The sequence below is a fragment of the Dermacentor albipictus genome, chromosome 1 (assembly GCF_038994185.2).
Source record: "Dermacentor albipictus isolate Rhodes 1998 colony chromosome 1, USDA_Dalb.pri_finalv2, whole genome shotgun sequence".
NCBI lineage: Eukaryota > Metazoa > Arthropoda > Arachnida > Ixodida > Ixodidae > Dermacentor > Dermacentor albipictus.
The window spans coordinates 205017918-205045917 of record NC_091821.1 but is presented as its reverse complement, the minus strand read 5'-3'; the positions used below and the strand labels follow the sequence as shown (position 1 = coordinate 205045917).

At 46.7% G+C, this 28000-nt stretch overlaps 1 protein-coding gene and 1 pseudogene across 3 annotated transcripts; both read right to left on the bottom strand.

Annotated features, from left to right (window-relative positions):
- Positions 1 to 27074, bottom strand: LOC135896915 (uncharacterized). 3 transcript variants are annotated; one of them, XM_070534443.1, is made up of 5 exons: positions 26952 to 27074; positions 16526 to 16586; positions 6231 to 6607; positions 4645 to 4803; positions 1 to 130 (listed from the first exon to the last, which is right to left on the bottom strand). In XM_070534443.1, the coding sequence occupies exons 1-5, from the start codon at positions 27072 to 27074 to the stop codon at positions 44 to 46; spliced, it is 807 nt and encodes a 268-aa protein (XP_070390544.1). In that variant the 3' UTR covers positions 1 to 43. The 3 variants fall into 3 exon arrangements, with proteins under 3 accessions (XP_070390544.1, XP_065281495.1, XP_070390562.1); XM_065425423.1 differs by lacking the exon at positions 26952 to 27074 and adding an exon at positions 18795 to 18982; XM_070534461.1 differs by lacking the exon at positions 16526 to 16586 and having other exon boundaries at positions 26952 to 27053.
- On the bottom strand, positions 23884 to 26925 carry LOC135896931 (uncharacterized; annotated as a pseudogene).
- Positions 27075 to 28000: the final 926 nt, after the last annotated feature.

The following is a 28000-nucleotide window of genomic DNA, read 5'->3' as shown; positions in this document are numbered from 1 at the left end:
TTTCGACGTTTCATGAACTCGTCCGTAAGCGCCTCGGTGAGCTTCAAAAAGGTGCGCCGGGGTAGCCAAAGCTGTCGGTTGAAATCCTGCTGCCATTGCCGGAGAGTGCTGGAAAGCGGCTCCTATCCACCTTGAGATGCCAGGAAATAAATAAAAAATAAATAAATAAAAGACAGCATGGAGAAATGAACAGACCGGAGCAAGCAGGACAAACTACACAACCCCATGACTAAACGTGAGATTAGACGGTTGTTAAATGAATCCGCGACGTCAGCAGACTTCACGGCATGCGTGAGTGTTGCCGTTGGGAGTGCGAAAAGGACGATAATCGAAGGGCGTCATCCTTAGAAGGCGGGAACCTCAAGTTCTAGAAAACGGCTAAAAACCGGCTGACTCGGCTTACTGCATTCTAGCTTAGTTTCAGTTCTAGTTGGAGATCGAGCTTGTGCTAAAACGAAAAAGAAAAAAAAAAAGGGCGGTTTCGCCCGAAAGGCGAAGCCCTCGCTGTCACAACGCTGGCGCGAAGAGCGCCCGCCCCCGCCGCGGCGAGCGAATGCTTCGTGCTGCTTCTCGCTTTACTGCGTCTCCGAAACTTGAGCTTGCGTGACCTCCGCGGCGTTCGGGAAGACAACGTGCCTGAAGCTACCAGCCATCTCGCCTCGCCCGTGGACTTTCCACCCACAGCTGATCGCGTTCAAAATACGGCGCGCTGGCCCACTATACGCTCAGCCGCGCATACAGACATGCGCAGCCACGGACGCTAGAGGAGGAATGTTATCCTACACTAAAGTCCCTAGATATTTTTTCTGCTTTCTAAAGTAGAAAAAGATATCTAGGGGTTCCCCAAGCGCGCTTGATCACGTGACCTCCAACGATGGATGCGCAGGAAAACGGTGCGCATCATATAACCGTTTGAGGAAAAGCTCCCCATATAGTGCTCATGCATTGACCGCATGGGCGCCGCGCGCCATGACCGCCATGATAAAACTCCAAAAACCAGTTTACATCCTTTGGGGTGTATCTTTGTTCCACAACCGTGATCGTCGTCTGTCTTGCCCGCGTTTCCTCTCGAAAACTCTGCACTTGCTACTTTCCTGTCAAGAATGCTATGTCGCGCTGATAAAGCGCATGCCGTTCGTGACCTGAAAGAACCGGGAGCGCAAAGTTGAAGAAGGCAAAGGCAGGCACGCTAGATGACGATCATTGTTGTGGGACAAATCTTTTTTTTTTTTGGGGGGGGGGGGGAGTGAACGATGTCGGCACAAAATATGATTGCATAGTGAGGTGGAACAATATAGGTTCATCATATTTAACAAATATGTGTTTGTCACATCTAGTACGGGTAAAGTTGAGTTCTCTGTACGAGTCAACACCAAGCGTAAACCACGAAATGCGATTCAGATGATACGCGCAATCGGACGCTATACCGAGCCTCCCTGAATGTGGTTGCGCCATCCAGTTAACGCGCCTGCCAACGCACTCTATCGCGCACAGCATAGAGTTTCCTACAAAACTTTTTGTAGGAAACTCTATGGCGCACAGTGTTGACCCTTTTCGCTGAGTAGTTCGTTCTAGAGAAACAAGATGGCGCTTTCGGCGCCATCTTGTAGTAGAGCAGCATCTTCCAGGTTTATTTTATGTGGACGACATTGTGTTGCTAGCTAGCAAGAAAAGTGATTTGCAACGTTTGGCTAATATCTGTGGACGGGAAGGCTAGAATTTAGGTTTGAAATTTAGTGTTAAAAAATCAAGTGTTATGGTATTCAAGGAAAACAGTGGACAGTGGCAATGCAGGGCCAGGAAATACCTCGGGTAAAATAATATAAATACCTTGGTATATGGATAAACGAAGGCAATGGATATATGGAAACACAGGGAAAAACAACAACAGTAAAGGGGAAGAGAAATGCAGCCATAATGAAACACAGAGCGCTATGTAGATACAATGTGTATGAGGTGCTCCGGCTTATGTGGAAAGGTGTAATGGTTCCAGGAGTTACATTTGGAAATGCGGTTGTTTGCCTGAAATCAGGGGTACATTTAGGACTCGATGGTAACCAAAGGTCGGTGGGACGCCTCGCATTGGGCGCTCACAAGAAGACTACAAATGAAGCTACATATCACCCTGCATAGGCAGGGTGATATGGGCTGGACAAGTTTTGAAGTGAGGGAAGCTCACAGTAAAATTGATTAGGAAGAACGACTGAGGGAATATGGAAGAAAGTAAATGGGCTGGGAGAGCGTTGGGGTATTTGTACAGGAAAAACAAACCAGGAAGAAAAAATTTGGAGGACGCTTAAGCTTCGCCTTCAAGAGTGGAACGCGATAGCGTTATGGCACCCCGTTCGCACCGCGTACTCAAACGCGCTACGCCAGCCAAACGTCGCGATCGGCACAGATAGCCGGGCCCCGACGCGCCATGAAGGCGGACGCGATCATGGGGCGAGTGGCGCGCCACGTGTCGGGGCAGCGCCGTACATTGCGAGGAGGGGGTCTTCCGTGTTTGCCGCAAGATGGCTCTGCGTCTGCGCAGAGCGCAGAAGAAATCTAGCGGAAACGTACTTCGCTACTCGTGAAACTGCAACTTCTGTAAGTTCATCATCATCATCATCAGCCTTGTTACGCCCACTGCAGGGCAAAGGCCTCTCCCATATTTCTCCAACAACCCCGGTCACGTACTAATTGTGGCCATGCCGTCCCTGCAAATTTCTTAATCTCATCCGCCCACCTAACTTTCTGCCGTCCCCTGCTACGCTTCCCTTCCCTTGGAATCCAGTCCGTAACCCTTAATGACCATCGGTTATCTTCCCTCCTCATTACATGTCCTGTCCATGCCCATTTCTTTTTCTTGATTTCAACTAAGATGTCATTAACTCGCGTTTGTTCCCTCACCCAATCTGCTCTTTTCTTATCCCTTAACGTTACACCTATCATTCTTCTTTCCATAGCTCGTTGCATCGTCCTCAATTTGAGTAGAACCCTTTTCGTAAGCCTCCAGGTTTCTGCCCCGTAGGTGAGTACTGGTAAGACACAGCTATTATACACTTTTCTTTTGAGGGATAATGGCAACCTGCTGTTCATGATCTGAGAATGCCTGCGAAACGCACCCCAGCCCATTCTTATTCTTCTGATTATTTCTGTCTCATGATCCGGATCCGCCGTCACTACCTGCCCTAAGTAGATGTATTCCCTTACGACTTCGAGTGCCTCGCTGCCTATTGTAAACTGCTGTTCTCTTCCGAGACTGTTAAACATTACTTTAGTTTTCTGCAGATTAATTTTTAGACCCACTCTTCTGCTTTGCCTCTCCAGGTCAGTGAGCATGCATTGCAGTTGGTCCGCTGAGTTACTAAGCAAGGCAATATCATCAGCGAATCGCAGTAAGTTATGTAAGTTATATGGTCATAATTACCGATATACACCGCAGTATAACTTTCTACGGCACGTTTCTAAGGCAACACCGCATTCACTAGAGGCGATTTTGTCCTGTTTTGAAGGAACTAACTCGTGGCTGAGTGGTAGCGTCTCCGTCTTGCACTCCGGAGACCCTGGTTTGATTCCCACCAGCCCATCTTGCAAGAGGTCTTTTATTTATGAAATGCCTTCTGGGATTTATCGCTCATGGCCAACGCCGCTGACACCGACACCGGCTTTTCTGCGACACGAGCTCCTTAACGCTGTCGCGTTAAAACAAGTACCAGGAAGCTTACCAGCAGGCATGCGGCCTGTAGGGTGAGCAACACACCAACAAAAAATGTCAAGAGGAAAGTCAGAGAGGCTGACATAATCTCATGGGTGGCAGCAATGGAAAAAAAACCTGCCATGAGTAGCTACTGGAGAGGAAAAAAATGAAATCAAGAAAGAATTTATGATAACTCAGAGGGAAGCTCATTACTCTTCGAAGCGAGATCAGGATGCCTTACAACACGCACCTATAAGCGAGATATGAGAAGGAAGAAGAAGCATGTGCTTGCGGCGGTGAAGCTAGGGAAACGATGGAGCATGTTTTATTAGAATGTGAAGATAGCTGCCCAGCGGTCGATTTAGGCACCACTATCCTCCTTGAAGCCCTTGGGTTCAGCGAGAGCAAGCGGAAAGTAACATGTCCGCAATAGAGATTAGTAGGAGGCGATAGGAAGATTGGTGGAAGAAAAGTAGGGAAACGACAAAAAACGGTGACATACAAAAACAAAGTTCACAATAGGGGGTCAGAAAATTTGGTTAAGAGAATTCATCGTGCTATTTTTTTTCCTTTTCTTTTTTTTAACCTAGGTAGGACATTAGGCAGTAAAATAGAGCTTGGTGGGGCGACCCACCGCCCCGTTCCAAAGGGGACACTCATAACATCCATCCATCCATCCATCCATCCATCCATCCATCCATCCATCCATCCATCCATCCATTCATCCCGCGTTTGCGGATCTCAGACAGGGCCGACACCCTCTCCACTAATATGTTCTTTTTGCGCTTATGAATGTATCAAAATACTAGTTGATGCAACCGGCACGTGAAAGTGAACCACCATCTAACTCAGTGACACGTACTTCTACATTGTCCCCTTAATTGACGAAGAATGTAGACGCCCAAATAGCCCAAATGCCAACACTATCGCTGTACTCTATAATGGATAATGTGCGCGTATACCTGCGTGGCGATAAACTTGGAGACCTCATCCTGCAGAGCGTCCTCGATGCGTCCCTGGAAGTGGCGCGCCACGCGGTTGGCTACGATCCTGAGCAGCCAGTTGAAGGCCGTCGACACGCCCGTGATGCGCGTCACCTTCAGACCGTCCAGTTTGTCCACCTGCGGATGCGTCCGGTCCTTTCCAGTTAATTCTTTGTCTCAGCCGTGTCAATTCCGACAAGGTCACGTCTGTGGCAGCCTCCTCGAGATGGGGCGCACTAGTCTGCGCTGTGACGTCCTCCCGCTCAGTAAACCGGTTCCTATGCGCGAGCCAGCACTGACTTTGAGTTCTGGAGCATAAGAGTTTCCTCCTAAAAATTTAATATGAAACTGTATAAGGTTTTCTTAGCAGTATCGGTGGGTTTGGCCCTGCGTTTACGTACATCGGTTGCTTATGACAGCATTAATTAGCAAACGCACAGTTACATTTATTACGTTTCAAAAGTGTCAAAAGGTCTCGTTAAAGGCCAACTGCAACAAAATTTCATATTGGCTAAAGTAGTTATGAATGAGTATATACCGCTGAACCAATCTGGCAAAGCCGCGCAGGGCTGGTAATTGTATATTTTTCTTTCGTGGTCTGAATATCCTTGGTCCCCTTTAGAGTATACGTTTTTCAGGAAGCAAGGAGCAAGCAAGCAAGCAACTCTCAGTCGCCGCTTGCTCTGGTTTTCCTGCACGTGGTTAATCCTCGTTTTTCCGCGGCAAACGCCGTGACCGGCAGTACGATAGCTGGTAAGTCGGAGACCCATCATTCCACTGAGGAGTTCCTCAGTGGTGCCATCTACAGCTAGACATAGCTGACTAGACTAGCTAGACTAGCTAAAACAAATAGTTGCAGACGTAAGAAATGCTTTCCAAGGGTACATTTTGATGTCGTCCATTGTTTGCTCAAGGTTGACCCACACCGCGGTCGTCGAACAGGCGTGCGGCAACCGCGGTGCTCAGAGTGTCGTTGGCACCCTGCATATCCTTGCAGCTACAATCACTCGAATGATTTCCTAAATGAACTAAAATTCGCCAACTAACCTTGAATTGAAGGGTCACTCAGGAACTAAACTAATTAGTTTTTAGTCTGGTGAAGTATTTTTTCAAGGCTCATTCTGCGTTTATTTAGCGGAAACAGATTTGTTATCGACAGATAAAATGAAGGACTAAGTTTTCATTTGTTGTCTTTCGTGCCCAAACGCATCGCCAGTACATTAATATGACATCACGAATTGCAACAAAATTTCGCATTCTCTCGCCATTTTTGTTCAGCAAATGTTTTAATTGAGGCTATTTTAGTTTATTTTATAACCCACGAACTATAGTCACATGCAGGGTAAATGCGACGCTGTCCAAATCTGAGCATCGTCACAAGGAGCTGGCGCTGGAACTTCAAGCGCTTGTTTTTGAACGAGAGCTCCAGCAGTTTCTACAAGTGGGCGTTCGATGGTGTCGGAATTGGGGCGTATTAACTATCCAGCACGACACGGCCAATGGCCAGCTGCCAGCGTGCGTGATATTCGGGAAGCTTTTGGACAGAAAGGGATATATTTACTGGCCTGAAAGTACTCTAGGCGTGCCTCTCCGCCCTTGATCGGCGCTCGGTAGACGATGAGCGTGTTCACGCGGTTCACCGAAGCCTCGATGTCGCCGGTGATGGTGAGACCGAAGCGCGACGCCCGGTGTCGGCCAGTGAAGAACACGTCGTTGACAGCCGCTGGCGTGGTCACGATGGCCGTGTCGTGCGACAGCTGGACGGTGCTGTTGCTGGAGCGGTAGAAGGCGGACAGGCCGAGCACCTGGCCGCCCGTGATCTGGAAGCTGTTCTCGCCGACGTCCGGCACCTGGAGGGGGTCGATCGCGGCCAGCAAATCGCGGTCGTTGCGCATCTTCTCCAGCACGCTGTCCACGTAGTCGTTGGCTAGAGCCACGTCATCTGCGGAAAGAATCGGGGTGTGCATGTGTGCCGTGTGAGTGGAGCGGCTTGCTAAATCGATATTGCACGTGTTCGACCCAAGGTTTCGGAATGATTCGCTGGTTATTAATTTCACGAAATGCAAGCAAAGAGTGTGTGCTATCTGTAAAACTGCTTGGAAGCTCTTCGGGGTAGCAGTCGTTCCCTGCAGACGAATCGCGAACATACCATATGTGTATACACAGTGGATGCCAGGGCTTTGTACACTGTCAAAAAGTAATGCCTTGTTACGTTCTTTCTTTAAATTACTTTTTTCTTGCAGTTGAGCTTGCCGAGCAATGCAAGTGAGATTTCGCTGAAATTCATGTTTCCTTTCTTTATACTTTGCCTTTACGTACACCTTCTTCCCAGTTACCTATTTTGTCCCAGGAAGACATCCTGTTGCGAAAATCATATCATGTGTGCGCATGTATAACATTCTGATATGTCCTTCTTTGTATTGCTGTTTCCCCCCTCGACCAGTGTAGAGGAGCAAACCAGGAGCAACTTGTTTAAGCTCCATGCCTTTCTGTTTGTTCTCCATGACCGCTGAAAAAAAAAAAGTGAGAGCATATCGGCACAAACGAGTGAGCTTGCACGGACGAGCGACTTGGCAGCTTTAATTGAGGCTGCGAAATTCTAATGTACGTGGAAATAGGGTGGTCAGGGGTGTATTGTAGGAGACCTCGCTCTGCCCCGTGTCCCGTAATCAGAAAGGCACGTCTAGCTATGAGTGTCAGATTTTGGTTTTGGCCAAGTTTACAGGCTCGATTGCTCGGCACGAATAGCATTCATTGTTTTTATCTACCGCGACGACGAAGGTCACGACCGTCACGGGCGCATAAAAACACAAACTTTTAATTAGAGGCCAAAACAACACACTGCCGCAAAGCAACACGGTTCGAAATGGGGGTCTCGCATAGAGAAACACCCTATCGCGGGCTGAATTTGCTATGGCTGCATTGTAATGAAATCAAGCAGCTATCGAGCGCGTGACATTGCGCTGTTGGCGGTGATGTCGTATGTTCTTGTGTGTGTTTTTTTTTCTTATTGCACTACCAGAATATATTGACGTCGACATGCAGTAAAATTGGTTGTTAGTCGGTGCTGTGTTTGTCTCCCCTTGTCTTGGTCCTATTTTAGCACTGTTACCTTCAAGTTTCAAAATATACCAACCAGACCAATTCAATACGCTACTGGAACTCGCAGCATTACATCCTCAGCAACGTCAGATTTTGATGGGTATAAATAATGTACAGAATAGAAATATTCGAGAAAAAGAACCGTCTTCGAGTATCCAATCGAATATTGCATACTTCATCACTTCTGAACAAAGTAAAATACAAAAACTTCTGTGTGGTCTGTTTGGTAACAAAATATTTATTTGCGTTATTTGATACATTTAATGCCGTTGTCAACTGGATTTTGGCTCATTTGATAAACTTGTAAATGGGAAGAAAAGAAATGGGACTGTAACTGGCGCGCTATGACAATGACAGTAAGCAAAAACTGAGCACGTCAGCAGACTCACGTAGAACTGTAGTGTTCATTAAAGGCGCGAAGCGCATTACCATACATTGCTGTACGTCGTTTTAAAGGGATCCAAGCATGATGAGGTTGCCCAAATAGTAAGTAAATCTGCCTAAATGTGGAAAGAAAATTCGCAGACTACATAAGGAGAGGTATGCGTGTTTAACTGGAAGCTATTGTGCATAAATGATTTCCTCCATGCTCTCTCGCACGAACTTACGCGTCTGCGCAAGAACCGTGGTTCTCGTGCAGCAGAATCATTCGGAAGACTCCACTTTCATCAGTCTTTCCTCCTGTAGGCTTCAAAAAACCCTTCGAATATTCGAATATTATAACTTCGAATATTCTAACTCGTGAATGGAATAGCGAGAACTATTCGATTCGTATTCCAAATTTCTAATATTCGCACACCTCTATTATGATAGAAAGTTACGCCCTTCAGGCAACAACAAGAAGTATAACTTAACTGTAAGGTCGCAAATAAACAGTCTTGATACGTTGTGAATCAATCGTCCGTACTCTGACTGAATATTTGCTAAACCTATTTGCTAAACAAACGAAATAAAAAATAAATGCATTGCGAACCTTGCATTTTAGTGTTAACGCCAACTCGCCATAATTGCCACTAACGTCGCCAATTTATAATACAGGAACCACAAAGTAAAATCGAATAGCCCACACGTGAAAGCAAACAGGAATCATCAGTTAGAACGGCGAGTGCGTGTGTACTTTGCATAAATACGCGATTATTTGCGCACAGTAACAAGATCTATTGTGCACGCTTTCGTGTGTTAGTGGGTAATGCATAATAATCAATTGAGCATCATTTTGTAAAAACAAAGATTGACATAGATATTTTCTAATGTCACCATCATAATTACTGCCAGTACCAAAACATCTCTATATTCTTATAAGGATTATACTCAGTGCCTTTCGTACATCCTTAAATCCATTAAAGGAGTAGTATGAGTGTTTTCGTGATGGTTACGCCGTACGAAAAATAGAATAGAGTTATAGGGTTGTGTCAAGTGCGCTTGTACGGCATTTTATCCTTAAGGGTGTAAATTGTTTTACGTTGTTGAAAGTTCGGCTTCTGGGAACCGTGCTCGTCTCGCACTACGGAGGCCCGGGTTCGATTAACACTCAAACCGAAATGCAAAAATAAAAAATATATATTTGAGGTCATTCATTTACTTTGTTTACAGGAACCTTCCCTGAGAAATGTGGCGTCAATCCGAGCATATTTGGACGTGTTCTTACTCTTTGCGGCATCGGCCATTTTTCATCACGGCGCAGTTTCGCCAAGGTCACCGCCAACATAGACACCTAAGGCTTTCGCCTTCAAAATACAATAAAAATATCGGCCACAGCCGCGTAATAAAAAAAGTCTGAATGGCTGCCAGTACAGTTATTAAACGTCACGACGCGCCTACTGTCACCAGAGACAGCGCGTGCGCGCGTTTTTAATTAAGGAAGGCGTATCTATGTCCCATGGCAGTTTTTACTCTTAATATGCTTCACCGCATAACACGACTGTATAGAGGCAAACCTGACTTATGTGAACCGGCCGTTGTACAAAGCATATTTTAGACATTAGCTTCACGCGCACTTCTCAACGTACTATCGCACTCAATGTGAGTTGCAATATGGGCGTACACCCGTCAGTTCTTTCAATAATAAAAATTAAAAGTGCAATTTTTATTGTAAACAGGGTGCTACTAGTGATCGGAACGGTGTTCAGCAATCTTTTTGTGTAGGCGCCGCCATGCTACCATACGGGCACTGTATGACAACGCCTACACACACAAAAAAAAGAACAAAGAAAAAAAAAACGCACTCGTGTTGCAGCTCATATTGAGCGCGATAGTACATCACGATGGGAAGCGAACTGAGTTAGGCCGACACTGCATTCACTCAAATTTGGCTAGGTACCGAGGACATAATCGCAATTATGATGCGTCTGTGCTGCATCACGCGTTTTCTTTCATTCATCTTTTTTTTTTCGCGCTGGGGTTGCGGTAGTTTTTCGGGAGGTATATGGCCGTGTCCGTACAACCGGGAGCATTGGCAGCTATGGATGTCATTGCGATTCATAATTCGTCGTTAGATTGCAATAGTAAATCAGCATGGAAACTTTAGTGTGGCTATTGAAAACAGAAGCGGTCCTCGAAAGTAATAAATTTACCATGTTGGTAACACCTTTACTTATAGTCCTGCACAGCTTTCGCCGACGGGCCCTTAGGTCTCCCACGTGGCGACGTAGAGGGGTTGCCTCGCCGCCGCTTCGCGGGCCTGCTGCCCGGAGTTGGTCGCCGAGGCAGTCGAGGCTGGGGCTGTGCAAGGCAGCGGCCCACCGTGGCAGAAGGGTTCCCTTAGTTAGCACCGACCCGCAAGAATATTCAGGAATATGATTGTTACTTTTTTTACAATCAAGATATTCCTAAATGTTTTTAGATCCCCAGGCTGCTTGTTTTAAGCAAACTTGCATAAAATTGCACCTTGAGTCGCAGTAAAAACGTCCTCAGAACCCTTTGGTTTCACGATATAGAGAAAATCCTTACACACTCTTAGGCAAAATTACACCCTTTTGCCACACAACAGTAATCGTCATCTGTCTTTTCCGCATTCCCTTTCTTTAACGCGGCCAGCCCGGTACTTTCCAGTAACGAACGGCATGCGCGTTATCAGCATGATAGCATTCCCGACAGGAAAGTAGCGGGCGCGGCGTTTTCAAGAAAGGAAACGAATCAAGGCAGATGGCGATTATTGTTGTGTGGCAGAAGGGGCACTCCAAAGGGTGTAAACTTTTCTTAGATTGTGTGGGAAGTACCGGGCTCGCAGCGTTAAAGAAAGGAAACGCTGGCAAGACAGATGACGATTATTGTTGTGGGACAAGATAAGCCCCAAAGGGTGTAAATTTTTCTAAGAGTGTTGTGTGGCAGAGATAGACTCCAAAGGGTGTAACCTCGTCTACGCTCTTAGATAAATTTACACCCTTTGGGGCTTATCTTGTCCCACAACAATAATCGTCATCCGTGCTGCGCGCGTTTCCTTTCTTTAATGCTGCGAGCCCGATACTTTCCAGTCACGAACGGCATGCGCCTTATCAGTGTGACGCAGCATTCTCGACAGGAAAGTAGCGAGCGCCGAGTTTTCAGGAAAGGAAACGCAAGCAAGGCAGATGACGATTATTGTGGGACAAATATACACCCCAAAGGGTGCAACCGTTTTAAGAGTGTAGGAGTGCACTCACTCTTAGAAAAATTTACACCCTTTGGGGCTTATCTTGTCCCACAACAATAATCGTCATCCGTCTTGCCCGCGTTTCCTTTCTCTGACGCGGCGAGCCCGGTACTTCCCAGTCACGAACGGCATGCGCGTTATCAGTGTGACGCAGCATTCTCGACAGGAAAGTAGCGGGCGCCGAGTTTTCAGGAAAGGAAACGCAAGAAAAGCAGATGAAGTTTATTGTTGTGGGACAAATTTACACCCCAAAGGGTGCAACAGTTTTAAGAGTGCTCTTAGAACCGTTGCACCCTTTGGGGTTTATCTTGTCCCACGACGAGAATCGTCATCTGTCTTGCTTGAGTTTCCTTACTTGAAAACTCAGCGCTCGCTACTTTCCTACCGAGAATGCTCTTTAACGCTGCGAGCCCAGTACTTCCCAGTCACGTACGGCATGCGGGTTATCAGTTTGACTCAGCATTCTCGATAGGAAAGTAGCGAGCGCCGAGTTTTCAAGAAAGGAAACGCAAGCAAGGCAGATGACGATTATCGTTGTGGGACAAATATACACCCCAAAGGGTGCAACCGTTTTAATAGTGCAATAATCGTTATGTCTTGCTTGCGTTTCCTTCCTTGAAAATGCCATGCTTGCTTCTTTCCTGTCGAGAATGCTCTGTCATGCTGATAATGGGCATGCCCTTCGTGACTTGGATGTACCGGGCTCGCCGAGTTAAAGAAACAAAATGCGGACAAGACAGATGACGATTATTGTTGTGTGACAAAAGGGTGTAATTGTGCTTAAGAGTGTATCTTGCCACGCAACAATAATCGTCATCTGTCTTGTCGAATCGTTATCGCGCTCACCTGCACTCTTAGAAAAATTTACACCTTTTTGGGCGTATCTTGTCCCACAACGATAATCGTCATCCGTGCTGCCCGCGTTTCCTTTCTTTAACGCTGCGAGCCCGGTACTTTCCAGTCACGAACGGCATGCGCCTTATCACTGTGACGCAGCATTCTCGACACACTCTTAAAACGGTTGCACCCTTTGGGGTGTATATTTGTCCCACAACAATAATCGTCATCTGCCTTGCTTGCGTTTCCTTTCTTGAAAACTCGGCGCTCGCTACTTTCCTGTCGAGAATGCTGCGTCACACTGATAAGGCGCATGCCGTTCGTGACTGGAAAATACCGGGCTCGCAGCGTTAAAGAAAGGAAACGCGGGCAGCACGGATGACGATTATTGTTGTGGGACAAGATACGCCCCAAAGGGTGTAAATTTTTCTAAGAGTGCAGGAAAGTAGCGAGCGCGGAGTTTTCAGGAAAGGAAACGCAAGCAAGGCAGATGACGATTATTGTTGTGGGACAAATATACACCCCAAAGGGTGCAACCGTTTTAAGAGTGTGTCACCATTTTCAGCATGCTTCCAGTGAACGACTATATTCTCACTGCACATAAAAAAATTCTGATAAAAAATGCTACACTGCGTTTTCCGCGTTACCACTTCATCATTAGACGCTCTGACCGGTGAGCTTTCCATTGCACTAAAGAAAGAAAATTGGTTGTCAGTTCCTATAGGAGTGTAGACGAAAAAGTACAAAACATACGAACGTTTTGCACTAATATTTCGCCAGAGATGTCTTGTAATAAGGAAAAAAAAAGATTTAAGAAAATTGGCATACAGTTGCTTCATTAGCGCGGTATGTTATGAATCGCGCTTTTGTTACGTAAATGACGACATTTCTCTACACTTCGGTCTATGGATTGGTGGGTCACGTGACAGCCGGCTGCATCGTGAGTCAGGTCTTTTTTTTTTAAAGAAATGTACAAGGGTTAGGGGGCGGCAACTTTCAGCTATATGATTTAAGCACGATTTACATAAAGTACTTGTATTAGCAGCATCTTGCGGTCAAGTAATTACCCGCTTCAATTTTTTGCCAGAGAGTTAATTGGGAAAGTTTGTGGCACCATGCCAATCTACAATGCGTATCACACATACACACACACACACACACACACACACCTAAAAACATAATACTAAGCACAGCGTAGATATATTTTTAGACAAGGCATCATTCGCGGCAGCAGCCGAAAAGATGTATGCGAATCTCACCGATGGTGCGAATAAGTAACAGAATGCACTAAATAATCATTTCTTCCCTGAAACGCCTTATATAACGACCTTTACCGCCATGTTATTCTGGCTTTTCGGGCAGTAATACGTTCTTCCCACTGAACAGTGGACACCAAGAGTCCGATTGAGCCCAGATGGTCGACGGTGCGCTTCAAGGAACTCGGAGAAGTTCCCTCGCTTGCATGCCATCGTGGGTTCATTCGACGTGCGTGCTACCAATTGTGCAAGGTCTGCCTATGACAACAGCGAAGCAGAGCGCGGCGCATTTTGACTGGCGCGGACGCTTCGTGCAGCCGGCGCTGCGGCGTCACTTGGTGCTGTCCATGCCGATCGGGCTGTCGATGGGCGGCTCGTACGCGATTATGGTGTCCGCGAAGAACGTGAGGCTGTTGAGTACGCAGAGCGCGGCGGCGAACAGGCCGGTCTTGGCGGGCCCCGGGTGGCTCTCCTGGCTGATGTACGTCAGGCCGGACACAATGAAGCCGACGGTGGCCAGCACGCCGTGCACCCGGTAGAAAATGGAGTACGGCACGTCCGTGCTGCCCATCACGATGGACATGAAGATCACCAGGCTGGTCAGGAAGAAGCTGAAGCACACCATGGCCATGAGCAACGCGTGCGGCCGCATCGTCAGGTAGTTGGAGTTGAGGTCGTAGTGCGCCACGGACAGCAGCACGATCGAAGTGAGCGCCGCGACCACCTGGAAGATCTTGAGCGAGCCCGTGAACGTGCGGATGTAGTAGACGTGCCACGTCATGGTGGCGCAGCACAATCACTGGTGCGCTGCACGGTTTTCGGGAGATCGCGGGTGTGGGCGAGATGCGGCAGTGACTCAGCGTGCGCTCAGCATGCCGACCCTTCTTCCTTCTCGTTGGCGGCGGCGGGTGCCACGAATTGTTGACGTTGATTCCTTCGGACATGACACGTATGCCCACGGCGGGGATGCGAAAACTGGCTCATTGGGCTCGACCGGCTGCGTCAGTGACGATGATGATACTCAAGCACGGGTCGTGTCCGCAACGGAGAAGCGGGGGGGATTAGGATAAACGCAATAAAATATAATAAATATAGAAATGAAACCAAAAATGTATACGAAAAAGAACTGGAAAAAAAAAAAGAATATTGCCTAAGTGTGTAATCAGAACAGATGAACAGACAAATAAAAGATTTAAAAGACAAGCTCCGCTCAACGATGCAAACCGTGCCACGGCCGCATCCCGATGGGGGCGAAGTTCCAAAACGCTCATATATACTTAGATTAGGCGCGCGTTAAAGAAACGCAGGTGGTCTAAATTAATCCGGAGTCCCTCACTATGGCGTGCCTCGATCATAATCATATCTTGTTTTTGGCACGTAATACCCAAGAATTTAATTTTTTGATCATACGGAACAGAAACGTTTTGAAAAAATTACATTAGTGCAGAGTAAAGAATTCATTATAGTTTGGACAAAATCATTTCGCATATTGCACCAAACTCATCCTTGCGGCTAAATGCGGTGGTGCCAAGTTCCCAGGAAAAGTAAAACCGAAACACTCAGATGCAATCCAAGTTTACGAAGCGGAGCTTCGAGAAGCCTTTTTCTTTGAATAAAGGAATCGACGACAGAAGAAAAATAATAGGTATTGGATTCAGTTTTGTTTTAAAAATGGCACAGATCACTGGACCAGACCTGTGTAAATTTAAAAGTGGGGTGCGGCAACATTATTGACGTAATCTTGTAATCGAAACCTCAAATTATCTTAAGGAACGTGTACTCCTGATTCTTCCAGAAAATATGGAGATGCTCAAAGTCGCATGAGGATGTTAATGACGATTTGATGTCATTTCTGTGTCGGACAGAGAAAGACGAGCCATTTTCTTTTTCTAAATTGCTTTCACTGATATTACGAACAGGATGGTTGACGTGCAAAACTCGAAAACAAGACATTACTTAAGCGGACAGCTTCAGTACTTATATACAATCTGTAGCCTAACTCGCAATCTGTAAGAAGTCTTTATTTATCAACTTGTTAAAATACGAAAACGCGAAATGAGAAAACTTGAATGCGCTGGCAGAATATAACTCTTCAGTCATACATCGCTATTTCAATGTTGCGAAAGCAGCCGTCTCATCATCACCGTGCCGTATTTCCAGCTTCGAGAGCCGTGCAACCACGACGCACCGCCTCCGCAGCGGTCGTGTTGCGGTGGAAGACGACGAGGGCGCAAAAGCAAAGCCGAGCGCGCGCGCTGCCGACGGGCGCATCTCTGGGACGACGCCATCGGCGCAGCGATGACGAAGCACCTGAACTACCTCAACACCTTCTCGGGAGCCATGAAGGTGTTCCAGGTGGTGTCGGGCCTGATGGCGCTCACTTTCCTGGTGTACTCGCACTTCGACACCGATTCCAACCACGTGCTGATGGACTCGCACGCCCTGTTCCTGTCGCTCATCTCGTTCTGCTTCTTCGTGACTTGCACCATCATCCTGTTCGCCGTGCTCATGGGCAGCACGGACGTGCCCTACTCCATCTTCTACCGGGTGCACGGCGTGCTGGGCAGCGTCGCCTACATCGTAGCCAGCCTGACCTACATCACGGAGGCCAACACGCGCTCCGCTGACACGCCGGGCCTGCTGGCCGCCTCGCTGTGCGTCATCAACAGCCTCACGTTCTTCGCCGACACCATCATCGCGTACGAACCGCCCATCCTGTCGCCGATGATCAAGAAGCTGCAGGCGCAGCAGGAGAGGCAGCGCATGCGCAGGGGCTACATGATGTAGGCACATGCGGCATCGTGAGGCTTGTGCCGCATACCGCGCCGCAGCTGCCTCGCAAATGTGCGCCGGATGCTGCGGCTACAGTGACCGCACAGAAAGTAAACAGTGGCATTGTTTCGCCGTTTCTCACTTTGACTCAGTTTCTTGTTACCATAGGTTGAGCCGGCTGCAATCATTGCTCATGGCCAACAGGTGACGCAGCGCTTACTGATTGAGGCAAATTAGTATAAGGTGTGAAAAGCGGGGTTACCTTGAGCCAGAGATGCCCGGTAAAATAAGATGATGACCAGTGCCGTCTCTTTGCCTATTATCTGCAATGATGCAATTATACAAGTACGTCGTTAAAAACGTTGGCCTAGGGATGTGACTCGTATAAGCGAGGTACGTCGACACCATATACGTATATAGATTTAGAACCTCTTCCTGGGCAGCATACAGCTCGTGTCCTCATTCTGTTTAGCCGCTCCTTGAGACATTATCGACATATATAGAACCAAAATACGAGTGCATGGCAGGTGCTTCCTTCGCAGAACTCAACCATGCAGTGGTCGGCATTGTGCACAAGAGCGTGGGACCAAGTGCCGCAGTCACGTGCAAGAACATGAGTGGCCACTCTAACATGAATGCTCCACAGGGTGTCGAACTGAACTGGAACCGAACCAAACCGTTATTTTCCCGCCATCTTAGAACTGAATCCTAAACCAGAACTCATTGGAGGAGCCGTTACGAACCGGTTCAACGGATGGTTCAAAAGGCCCTGTGGACCCTGTGCTAAGTCACATCAGAGGGGAAACGCTAGACGAAGGCTTAAATCCTTCCGTAGTCGGCAAACAATTCTTACGCTACTGGCAAGACTCAACTCAAAATAAGCTCAATTCAGTTCTGACACTCAGTGTGCTGCTAATTTTAGTGCAACCAAGGCTGGTGCAGTGCCGCATGTGGATGAAACAATTTTCTCCATCATATATGCAGCAAACTACAGAATGGTGCAAAAGCACGTAACGTGATAGGCGTTTAATTTCCAGACACTTGCATGAGTACGTCGTTAGAACACGGCTGTAGGGTATACAATACAAATATTTTTTGTAAAGGCAAGGCCTGTCACATTAGCTTGTGTCGTTGCCAAATCTTATATTAGTCCCTCATTGGTTCTCCAACCTCAGTGAACGAGGTCTCCGCACCTGTAAGACTGTCTACAAGCACACTAAATGGAATTAAATGTGTTTTCAACGAAGTGTGGCATGGTGGCCTTCGAAAAACAGTACACATGCGTGTCTCGGGTCATGGTGTAATCTATTCCGTGCGCGATATTAAAGGCACAAAGATACATCAGCCCATGTTACGCAAAAGTAGAAATACTGTAAAGCCCTATAGCTTCGCATCCCCGGCTCCGTTCACGAATCGGGAACCTTGAACATATTCGTCGCTGCTAAACTTTGCGATTTAGGCCTTGTGCCTATTCGGCTCACTTCTGCAACTTCTAGACATGCACTTTACCACTGATTAAAACACAACGCCGCCCGTCAATCGAAGACAACACTGCCCTCCAGCAACGCTCCTTGGTGATTCATACGACGAGGAATTGCTTGAGAGACACCGTGACACCTTCGCTCCATTGCAATCGAGTTTACGCCGATATTGCCTGGTTGTACAACGTTTCTCCCAGCTAGCAGTTGCTGCCATTGAAGCGCACTGACTCATTCAGTCGAATGGCGACACTTTTACTATATTTTCACTTAGGTTCCTTACTGTCCGATATCGTTGAGATAGTGTATCGTGTGGAGAAGCGTTCTGGAACACAGGCGGAGCTTAAAGACAGGACATGGGGATGAGCGGGGATGCATAAGGGGTGTGCTTTCCAGTAAATTTTGGTGGGGAGGCCTGGCTCTGTCGCATGTCCAAAGGGCTTATCTGCTGGGAGTTAGAAATTTTTATTTATTCCCATTGCCTTCTTGTCAAAGCAGCCGGAGAGCTTTGCGAGCATTCTATTGTTTGCACCCCTCAATGCGTCCGTTATCCTTTCGGCACATTTACTCGTCAAGCTTTCAGCATACGCAAACGTGGTTTATTGTATACGTTTTCTCAAATATAACTGCAGTCAGCACGGGGTATCTTCTTTTTCGTTAACCTTTCTCCTCCTTCGTTCTTCGAACGCCGATCATTTCAGTGAGCTGTCGGCCTGCGCTATAGTTGGCTTACGCGTACAGAAAACCACTCAGAAGGTATACGGACCAGCGTAGGTAGTTGACACAAGCGCTGCGCGTCGCTTCTGTCGTCTACTCACTAGTCCGTATCTTCTGCGCCTTCAGCATGTAGGCAAACTTTTGTAGTCCCTTAAATACGTTTTTTTAAAGCTAGAATGTTTCGAAAATGATGTATGAGATTAACACGACCACCCGCATATGTTGCCGGGCATTAAACCGCCGCACCATACGTCGGCACATGTCACGGGACTTGCAGCGCAATGCAAGAATCCTGCATCGCAGCACCACGGTGAGCAGGTTCCAGGCGACACTCACCATTACTGCGCGTAGATGGCTTTCCTTCAGACAACAATCGGCACTGGTAGAAAAGTGGGTTTTGACGAGTTCGCTGGGCTGCGTGTAAATGTAGTCTGTGCACATAAGCGCCAAGGAGGCGCAACTCCGCGGTGTCGCACGTAACTTGTGAACACAGCCGCCAAGGCCGAGTGGTCCCGGAGGGCCACGCGACAAAACCGCGGTGTGCAAACAGCTGCCGGGCCTTTTATTTTGTGCCAAGGTCTCTCGCCATTCGACTGCGCCCCGTCACCACAAAAGGCTCGGAGGGCAAGAGTTTTGCTGATGGGTCCCAGATGCGATAACAACCGCGCCAAGGTACGTAGGAGACGTGCTGCACGCATGTCGCCAGAGTTTTATCTACTCGTATTACATTAGTTCAGATTAATGTAGTCGCTCACGCAATAACGAATAGCGTTACAGAGGTAATGGAAAACAGAAACAATATTATATACGAGTTAGACTGCAAGAAGTATACTAACCGACAGAGAGAGAGAGATAGAGGGAAGGAGGAAGGAAGGAAGCGAGCGAGAAAAACAAGAAAAATAATGGGAAGAGTAGAACACAACTAAATGTGCGATTGTTGCAAAGTCAAACAAGAGGCTGTTCCCATCTGCTGTGTGGGATATTTGAGCGGCACCAGCCGTGGTTGCTTAGCGGCTATTAGCCCCGAGAATTAGGAGTGGCGCCCTCTCGCGAGTGACGTCACGGCCAGGACGCCGCTCGCTCCGGCTCGCTCGGCTGCCGCGCGCGCTCGTTCCCTTCGTGTACGCTTGGGGTATGGGTGGCTCGAGCCGTACGTATTGAAGAATACGTCGGCTTCTTTCAGCTGCCATACCTTAACCACAGTTTCTTCTTCATAAGCGTGTGAGTCGAGAAACTTTGCGGCTTGGATATCGCAAGCTAAGTAGCGTTAAAGGGGTCTACTAGGTTTTGCAATGCATATATGCGCCGTGTCTACCGGTAAATTTTGACTAAAAAAAGAATATCTGCAAATTCAACGCGCGAAGTTGTGTATGATGCTTCGCTAAACACTTAACATTCCTTTATTATTTAGCTATGAGAGGCATTGCATTTTACGTGGAAGAAAAATTTGGTAATTGGCGTCAACATGTTATCCGATGTTAGAAAGACACTGCCCAGCGAAGCTGTCATCACGATTCCTATTACTCTGGTGTGTTGTTCTATTCAAATATGGCCATTCATTGTTGCGTAAAAAAATAGTTAGGCGCGCATTTCTTATGAAAAGGTTTGCTGCTACTTTCATCCCCCTCTGAAACAGGCCTCCAAAAAACGAACTGCTCATGGCTGCTAACACGACGGCGCGTCATGTAGAGTATTTACATAGTTAATTCACAAACACCATAGTAGCAATCACCTGAGAGAAAAGTTTCGTTGTTAAGATCGAGAGCCACTCAATTGAAAGTGATGAAATGTTTCATAGTGGCCCTCAGTAGCCTTTATCGACAATATGGCACACCCCTGATCACGTAACGGTAGCAATCGACTGTCCGTATGGCGAGGCACGCTATGTTCGCGAAACCCATCAGTTCACTACAACTTCGAATTAAAACCATAAAGCATTTTTACAGCGCCAACTGGAATGGCTAAAGTATTCTCGAGCTACTACACCGCAGCTTAGATTGCCTACAAAAGGAAAATTCAAGCACCTTCTGTCTCACGATGTCCCGATCCAGCGTTATTTAATTATACAAACGGATAACAATTCGCTTCGTCGGTACATAAATTAAGGCTAAATTAAGTTTGCTACAATCCAGCCGCAAACATTCATAAAGAAAGCACCACAAGCCTTGCATATACTTTCACTTGATTTCTGACCCTCCGGGGGAATTTCGAGATCTTGAATATGTCCCATACTACTAGTCATTGACGCTTCGACGTCTTTCTGGCTGCAGCTATGCGGTCCAGCAGGCATGCTTCACTAAAAAAATTGGGCCGAGCAGCCTGTGTCAGTTCGCCAAACAGATTCGTCATGTATATTCCTCAAGCAACAAGCACCAGTAAATTTCTCAAGTGAGTTTGATTTGATTTGATTTATTAATTTCCATTTACCTACACAAACACATGTGCAGAGGAGTGGTAAATGGAGGTGGATGAGGGAAAAAAGCCGCACAGACGCGGCTTGAGGTAACCTCACCCCCTTAGGTACAATATGGCTGTATGGGGTAATACATCAAACGCCATATAAATTACATTTATATAGTGGCCATAAAACATTGCAGTTATACAATATATGAAAGAACAGTAAAATATTTCCACAATAACAATGCAAAACACACTGCGGCATTGAAATAAATAAATGATATACACTAGGTAACATAGACAAAAAAGAGGAACATAACATACATTATTAATCATTAACAAACGCTCTCTAAAGAGGTGAGTTGAACGTGTAGCACGGAAAAGGGAATATATATTGGTGCATTCCTAATTGTACTCTGTAAATAGCTGTAAGCCTTCATTAACTTTACTTCAAGCTTCCGCCGCTTAAAAAAAAAATAAACACGTGAAGAACCGCCTAATGTTGACAAGCAGGTTAAGAAGCAAGTGAGGCGTGTAGAATCTAAGCTCCAGTATTAGTTAAGTCCCCGTGCTACTGCCGAGCGTTTCTGTGAGGAAATGCAAAAATTGGATATTATACCATGAACTACTCGTCGTGAGCAAACCTGTTTTAGCGGAATAAAATCAACGTGACTGCTGTAGAAGTCATATACAGCCAACTTTGTGACATACTTGTTGCAGCGCGGCAGGTATGGTATCATAACTGCATTCCTATAGGCTATGCTTTTGCGATTGTCTATGCGCGTATGAAAAACCCGCAATGGGCTGGTCTGCGTCGCTTCGGCTGGCACTGTAGCGTTGCCTTCGAGAGCTGCATTATTGTCTAAGAAATTAGCTCTTTGAATAAATGTTCGCAAAGGAAGACGTCGTAAAAATATATTTGAGACGACCACCATAAGTATACAAGCAGAGAGAACGAGGGCGAACAAACGAAAACACCGCAGAAAGCGCCCGGACTGTAGCAGACGACAGGCGCGAGTCCGTGCCATGACGTCACGCGAGCGGCGCTCGCAGCGCCGCTCGTGTTCGTTCTCGGGGCTAATGGTGTTGGGCTGCTAAGCCCAACGTTACTAGACTAGGTTCAGTTTTCAAACTCCCGTGACTGCGTGGACCCACCACCCATCTCGTGGCGCTGCTGTCGCACTTTGCTCGGTCAGCGCGGCGCGGACAGGGCGACGAAGCACTGTCCGTTGTTTATGCGTTTTGGCGCGTTGTATATATGCGTGTTTTGCTGCAGTCTCGGTGCATTTTTGCGACACTCTTATGCGTTTTAAATGCCCTGTGGGTTTTGAAGAGTTTACGGGCCGTATCATCCAATTTTATTTACTGACGCGAATGCATATTTATGCACCGTTCCTGCAGCGATAACTTACTTTGAATGTGCAAGTCTGCTCGCAAGGGAGCAAATCTCACGTAGGTTGCAACATTGCACTTGTGAATGCGGTGCTCTGATGAAAGAAATAGTGCTAGCTTCATTTTTTTTATCCCGAAATGAAGCGCTGAGAGTGTGTATATACCGTGTTTCCCAGCTAACTTCAGCCAGAGTTTTAAAATATGCGAATGCTGCGTAGCTGGGCACAACCAAGGTAATGTTTGCCGTAGCTTTGAGATATTCAAATTGTAAATCCGCCCAGTTAGGTAATGCGTAGTTAATTCATTATTAATTAAAAGTTATCCAATAATTGTTAGTGTACTTGTTAATTCACTAATGAATAAATTAGTTCATCTATTTATGTAATTCGTTGCCACCACCAAAGGTCCAGGTTTCAACGACCGTGGGTTCGAGTGCCTTAACTCTATTTTAATTAACTGTGCCTTAATTAACTTCGCCTAATTCACTGAGCCTTGACTGGCCTCGTGAACTGCCTCGATTGGTTCGCTTGGGCTCCCGTGACTTTCTTGGACCATCGTGTGGTCGCGCTAACATCGCCTCATGCGTTCGCATTATTATTTAATTAGTAATAAGCAGCAACAGCTGATTACAACTACTAATCAGCTACTCATCAGCAACAGCTGATTAATATAGAGCGCAGTGGACGGCCGGGGCTGCTGCGGCTCTGGACTAAGGACTCCACAGCGCACTCTGGGGCAGCGCAGCAGCATTTTCACAGCTACGTAAAGTTTTTTAATCAATCTCCTAAACGCGAGACTATACAAACATTTAAAGACACATCGGTGAAAACACTTGCTGAGTACGTAAGTTGCGAAGTCTGGACTCAAGCCCCTTCGCCAACGCAGAGCTGCGCCCGCGTAGAGCTACTTGCGGTGCTCCCGCCCTCTGGCGGCAAACCAAGACAAGGGGCCACCCGCGATGTATGGCGCCTACGGAGAGTTTGACAACTGAACCTAGTCTAGTAACGTTGGCTAAGCCAACACCTAGAAAAGCTTAAGGCCTTAGCTCTCTCCCCGTGACGTCACACGAGGGGGCGGATTGGTAAAAATATGGAGCGCTGTTGAAGAGAGGTTGTCCCACAGATGCACCGTGCGGAAACTTTTTTTTTCTTGCAAGAACGAGCATGCATGTATTTTGAAAGAAATTTGACCGCAAGAAAGTTATAGGATAAAAACATATATTTACACAATCCAGTTTTGTGTTGTGGTTACGCTATATCAGGAGCAATACACCTAATTGTTCTGGAGAGTTGTAGCTTTCCTTTTTCTTTTTTTTTACTTAATTATCGTGAGCGTCGAGATTTGTCATTTAGCTTGCCACAAAAGTTATTCAGCAAAACGTTCGTGCTGCACCGCAGGATATGTATTAGTACTACTTCGCTCGTCATTCTCACAGACGAAGTCTGATTGCTCTTCGTTAGCCAGCAGTTGCAGTGTCAGCTACGTGACGACCTGGCGTTGTTCGGGCACTAGTAGTACTTCTGGCTGCGTAGCATGTTGCTCTACGACAACGTAGCTGCGAGCAACAGCGTTAAGTGGAAATATCAATGGGTAGACTAGACCTGCTCGGTCCAACTGCTTCACGATGTCGTAGTGTTCATGAGCCGCAGAGACTGATCGTCCTATCAACAGTCAACACGTCCTTGCATTTCGCGCAATTCAACTTTTTCAGGGTGCCGTACACTGCATATCCTGCAACGTTGACCAGGATCGGAAGAGCGCCCTGCATCTTCGACAGAGTCTCGCTGTTTACAACAACGTTGCAGCTGCATGGGATGTAATGGCTCTACCTGGTTGCGCACATGTCCCAAGTGGTGGCCAGTGGAAATAGTCGGCAAGGTGCTTTGCAGGCGCAGCTCGTTTTCGACTTCATAAATCTGCCTGATGGAAACGTGATATTGCGCACCTGCCCAGTTGCCTCTACTTTCCGAACTGATTTTCTAGGCAGTCAGTCTGTATCTTCCCAAAAAAGGACATACGACATCCCAAGCTCTTCGCAACTGTACCTAGAGAGCTCAAAAAGCGCATAGGTAGTGTGTTCAAGAGCAGCGTGAGCCTCCTTTGTCAGAGTACCCTTGTCGAGGCCTTTGTTTTTCCACTCATCCAGCCATTTCAAAAGCGTGGGCAAGAAGTCGATTTTTGGATCGTTATCAATGGAAAGCACCAATTGTTGGAACTGGTCTCTCAGCCTTCTTCCCTTTTCCCGGAGTTTTCAGGTTTACAATTTTCCACCAATTGAGTATGATCTCGATGTATGTAGCAGCGGCCTCAAAAGAGAACAGGTTGTGCTCTGCTCCAAGAGCACGTAACGCCTCAGGTAAGAAATCATTGAAGATTTGTAAGGCAAGCTTTACGTTCTGCCTTTCAATATTCGAAGGGTAGAGGGCTTTTCTCGACAGCCCATAGCCATGTTTCAACAGCTGGTCACATTCTTTGCTGTGAACGTCCCCGATTGTCACAAATGACGCTGTTTGCATGCGCTCTGACTGTGGCGCGTCTATTTGGGCTTCAGGTAAGTAGAAGCAAACTTGGTCATTCTTCTGGTTGATCCAGTTATTTCGTATGAATTTTAGTATGCGTACCGGGTCTACAACGAAGAACAGCGGCATGTGGCCTTGCAGGGTCTGACGGGTATTCATACACAATTCTGTTAGAAGGAGGTGATTCGAAGAGGGGCATCGTTTTTCTGTTCACAGAGTTCTCGCTCACGATGCACGCAACCCGGTGCCCTATCTTTTCCAACCCGAAAATCACGTATTTAAGCGTCTTGTGCAGGAACTTCGCCTCTACTCTGTGCTCTGGCACGATGTGCGCAACTTCTTTGAATTTGCATGTCAGGCTGCGCATCATGAATATGAGCGCACACTTTGCAGCTTCATTTGTGTTAAACGTAGGGCCGGTAATATTACCCCCTTTGTAGTCAAAGTAGGGACGTAGTTCGTCTACCATAACCGTGACAAATCGCTGGTCATATTTCAGGTCAGAAATCGTTCTTGCCATGTAGCTGAGGAGTGATTCTCTAATATCTTTGTTGAGGGCAAATACCGTAAGACCAGCACACTCACCTGATCGTCATAGGATGCGGCAAGGTGATGCTTCCATGGCTGCGTATGTAAGCGTACGCATGGGGCGATGTAGTGAAAAGAATGCAGCAGGACACCACGAAACCAGCAGAGTAGTGTCTGCGCTGTTTTTTTGATAGGTACAAGGTGACTTGCTTTTTCAGAAATCGAATGCAGTCGGCGTCGTTTTCTGGTTGGGACGTGGAAAACTGATCCAGCTGTAAACAAAGAGCCTCGCAAATTTCCGCGACTGAGTTGGACACCAGGTCACCGTCCCACTTCTCGAGGCCTTCGAGGTGTTTCACGATATCCCTTTTACTCTTAGCAGTTTCGGGAACGCACACATTTGCGTCTAGCTTTTTTTGCAGCCGTTTTCATGACATGTAGCGCCACGCTCAAGTCTCCTTTCACGCAAACAGATGATTTCAGTCACGGTGCTTCATCGTCGACGATGTGAATGAGAAGAAGCCTTTCATTTTTTCTATTACGTCCCAGGGAACTTCATCTCCTGGTTCCTCAAGTGGTTGGTAAGCTCGCTCAAAGAATTGACTTTATCCTCATCGCGTGCTCTGTTAAACGCCTCGTTGGATTCAGCGATGGCTTTCTGGAGGGCAGCATGCTCTATATGCGCGCGCGCTTGGAGTCAGGGTCTCCCCTTTTCGCAGATTTCTTAGACATGTAGCTCGGACACAGTTCTGGAACTTCGACGGTAAAGCGTCCGGGTGAAGGCGCACGTGAGATAGCGGCACTAGAGGTGATGGCGCGGCCAGTTGCTTGATCGGTATCGAGGCTATTCGGATAATGTCCTCCTCCGTGAAGTGAAGTTCGCATACCTAGAAATATATTTCACCTCCAATGAGCAAACCCATGTGTAATTGACATACAAAAGTGCGGCTTGTGAGCAATTTACACGTGTATGTATATCTTCTTTCAATGAAATTGTAGCAGCACCAACGAGGCAACGAGCCGAAAGATGGGACAGAGCTACCGCCGACGCCGTCCGCGGCGACGGCATCTTGCGACGTGGGGAGTGACGTTCCTAACATTTTGTATATAAAAGAACCAGCCTAGCAACTTATTTAAATGTTGTTACAGAACTCCTATGGGCGGCGGCGTACTGTCAGGTACAATTACTACAATTACTCTAAATTATCATTACTGGCATACCCCCCTCAGCAGTTGTGGCAGTTTTCAACAGCTTCGCTGGACATCCACTTTCGCAGGGTAGGGATGGCGACTCAACTTTTTAATTGCTACGTCGAGTAATGCCTCTGTGACCAAAGCAATACAAAGGAAATAGTTTATCTCAGTCATTGTTGTGTGCGTTACCGAAAACATAAACGAAATACATTACCCGTTTCGTTCAAATGAAAGGAATGCGTTACCGCCTTACGTCACCTACAAATGATAAGGCAACGCGTTACCGTTACAAAAAAAAAAACGGTGTAATGCACGTTCCTTAGTTGTTACACCATGCTAAGAAATTTGAGACAGTGGGCCAGCAGCACCTGCAAAGTATTAGACGAACAATTTTCTAATAGTTACAAACTGCTGTTGAACTTGAGCAATACCTGCATTTTAACGCTGGAATCGGACAGCTTACCTGGATTCTCAGTAAATACGTGCATGCCGACGCTGTATGCATACCTGCCAACCTGTGAACATTAAATTTCGTAAAAATCCCACGGACATGACTATGGGAAGAGGGGAGGGGGATAGCATACATTTTTTAAAACTTCGCCCAAGCCCGGACTGCCCACTGTGTGGCGGTTATGCGGGCTTCGAGCATGTCCTGTGGGGCTGCGCCTCTGCCGGTCCCCCTTTCACAGAAGAGGAAATGATGAAGCTTATTAAGGGGGTATAGTAGGGCAAATCGACCAAAAAAACTGATTTTTTGATTTCATCAATAAAAAATAATACACACTGTGGGGAGCAAAACAGTGGCGCGGCGAGCGCGTAGGAGCGCTCTAAGCCATTTAAAAATGGCGTCAAAAAGCGCGCCGCCTGGTATTTAAACGTGACAGTCGCGAGGGTTTGTTTACATGTTGTTTTCCGTTATTTTTTCAGTGTTTACGTAATTATGTTTACTTCATGTTTACGTTTACGTAAACATGAAGAAAGGCTTTGGGGAAGACACCAAAAAAGCCAGAAAATTTCTGTACTCTGCTGGTTCATGTTGAACGGTTGTAGTGAAGGTGCAAGCATAAAAATGCGTTTTTCTCAAAATCACTTTTTTCAAAATTTTCGGAACTTGATGTACCTTTTCTGGAAAACTGCTCAGCCCATTGCGCTGAAATTTTCCCAGAATATACTCACATCCCTTGCAAGTAATCTGAACCTAAATGTGTGAAAAAATCACTCAGTTATAACTAAAAAAAAGAAAAGATTATTAGAAAGACCCTCCACAGTACGAGACGTGTGACGGCAATATTTTTTTTCTTGTGACGTAAATGTAGCAAAGCATGTTTTAAAGGTTCCAGCTAAACCCACTATTATACAGAATTAGTGTGCGAAATTTCACGGTCATGCTGTTTTTTGTTTCTGAGAAAAGGTACATTTTATTTTCCATCATAGCTTAAAGTTTGGTTCTCAACTACACAAAAAATAAAAAAGGCCTGCAGTAAAAAATTACACCAATTAAGGCCAACGCTA

Bases quoted from the DNA above. Each gene is read 5' to 3' on its own strand.
- LOC135896915 (XM_070534443.1), bottom strand. From the start codon at position 27,074: ATGTATGCTATCCCCCTCCCCTCTTCCCATAGTCATGTCCGTGGGATT. The intron at 16,587-26,951 runs GTAAGCTGTCCG...GCATCATTGCAG, and splicing joins CGTATTTACTGAGAATCCAG to ATAATAGGCAAAGAGACGGC. The intron at 4,804-6,230 runs GCCAGTAAATAT...ACGCATCCGCAG, and splicing joins CACGCCTAGAGTACTTTCAG to GTGGACAAACTGGACGGTCT.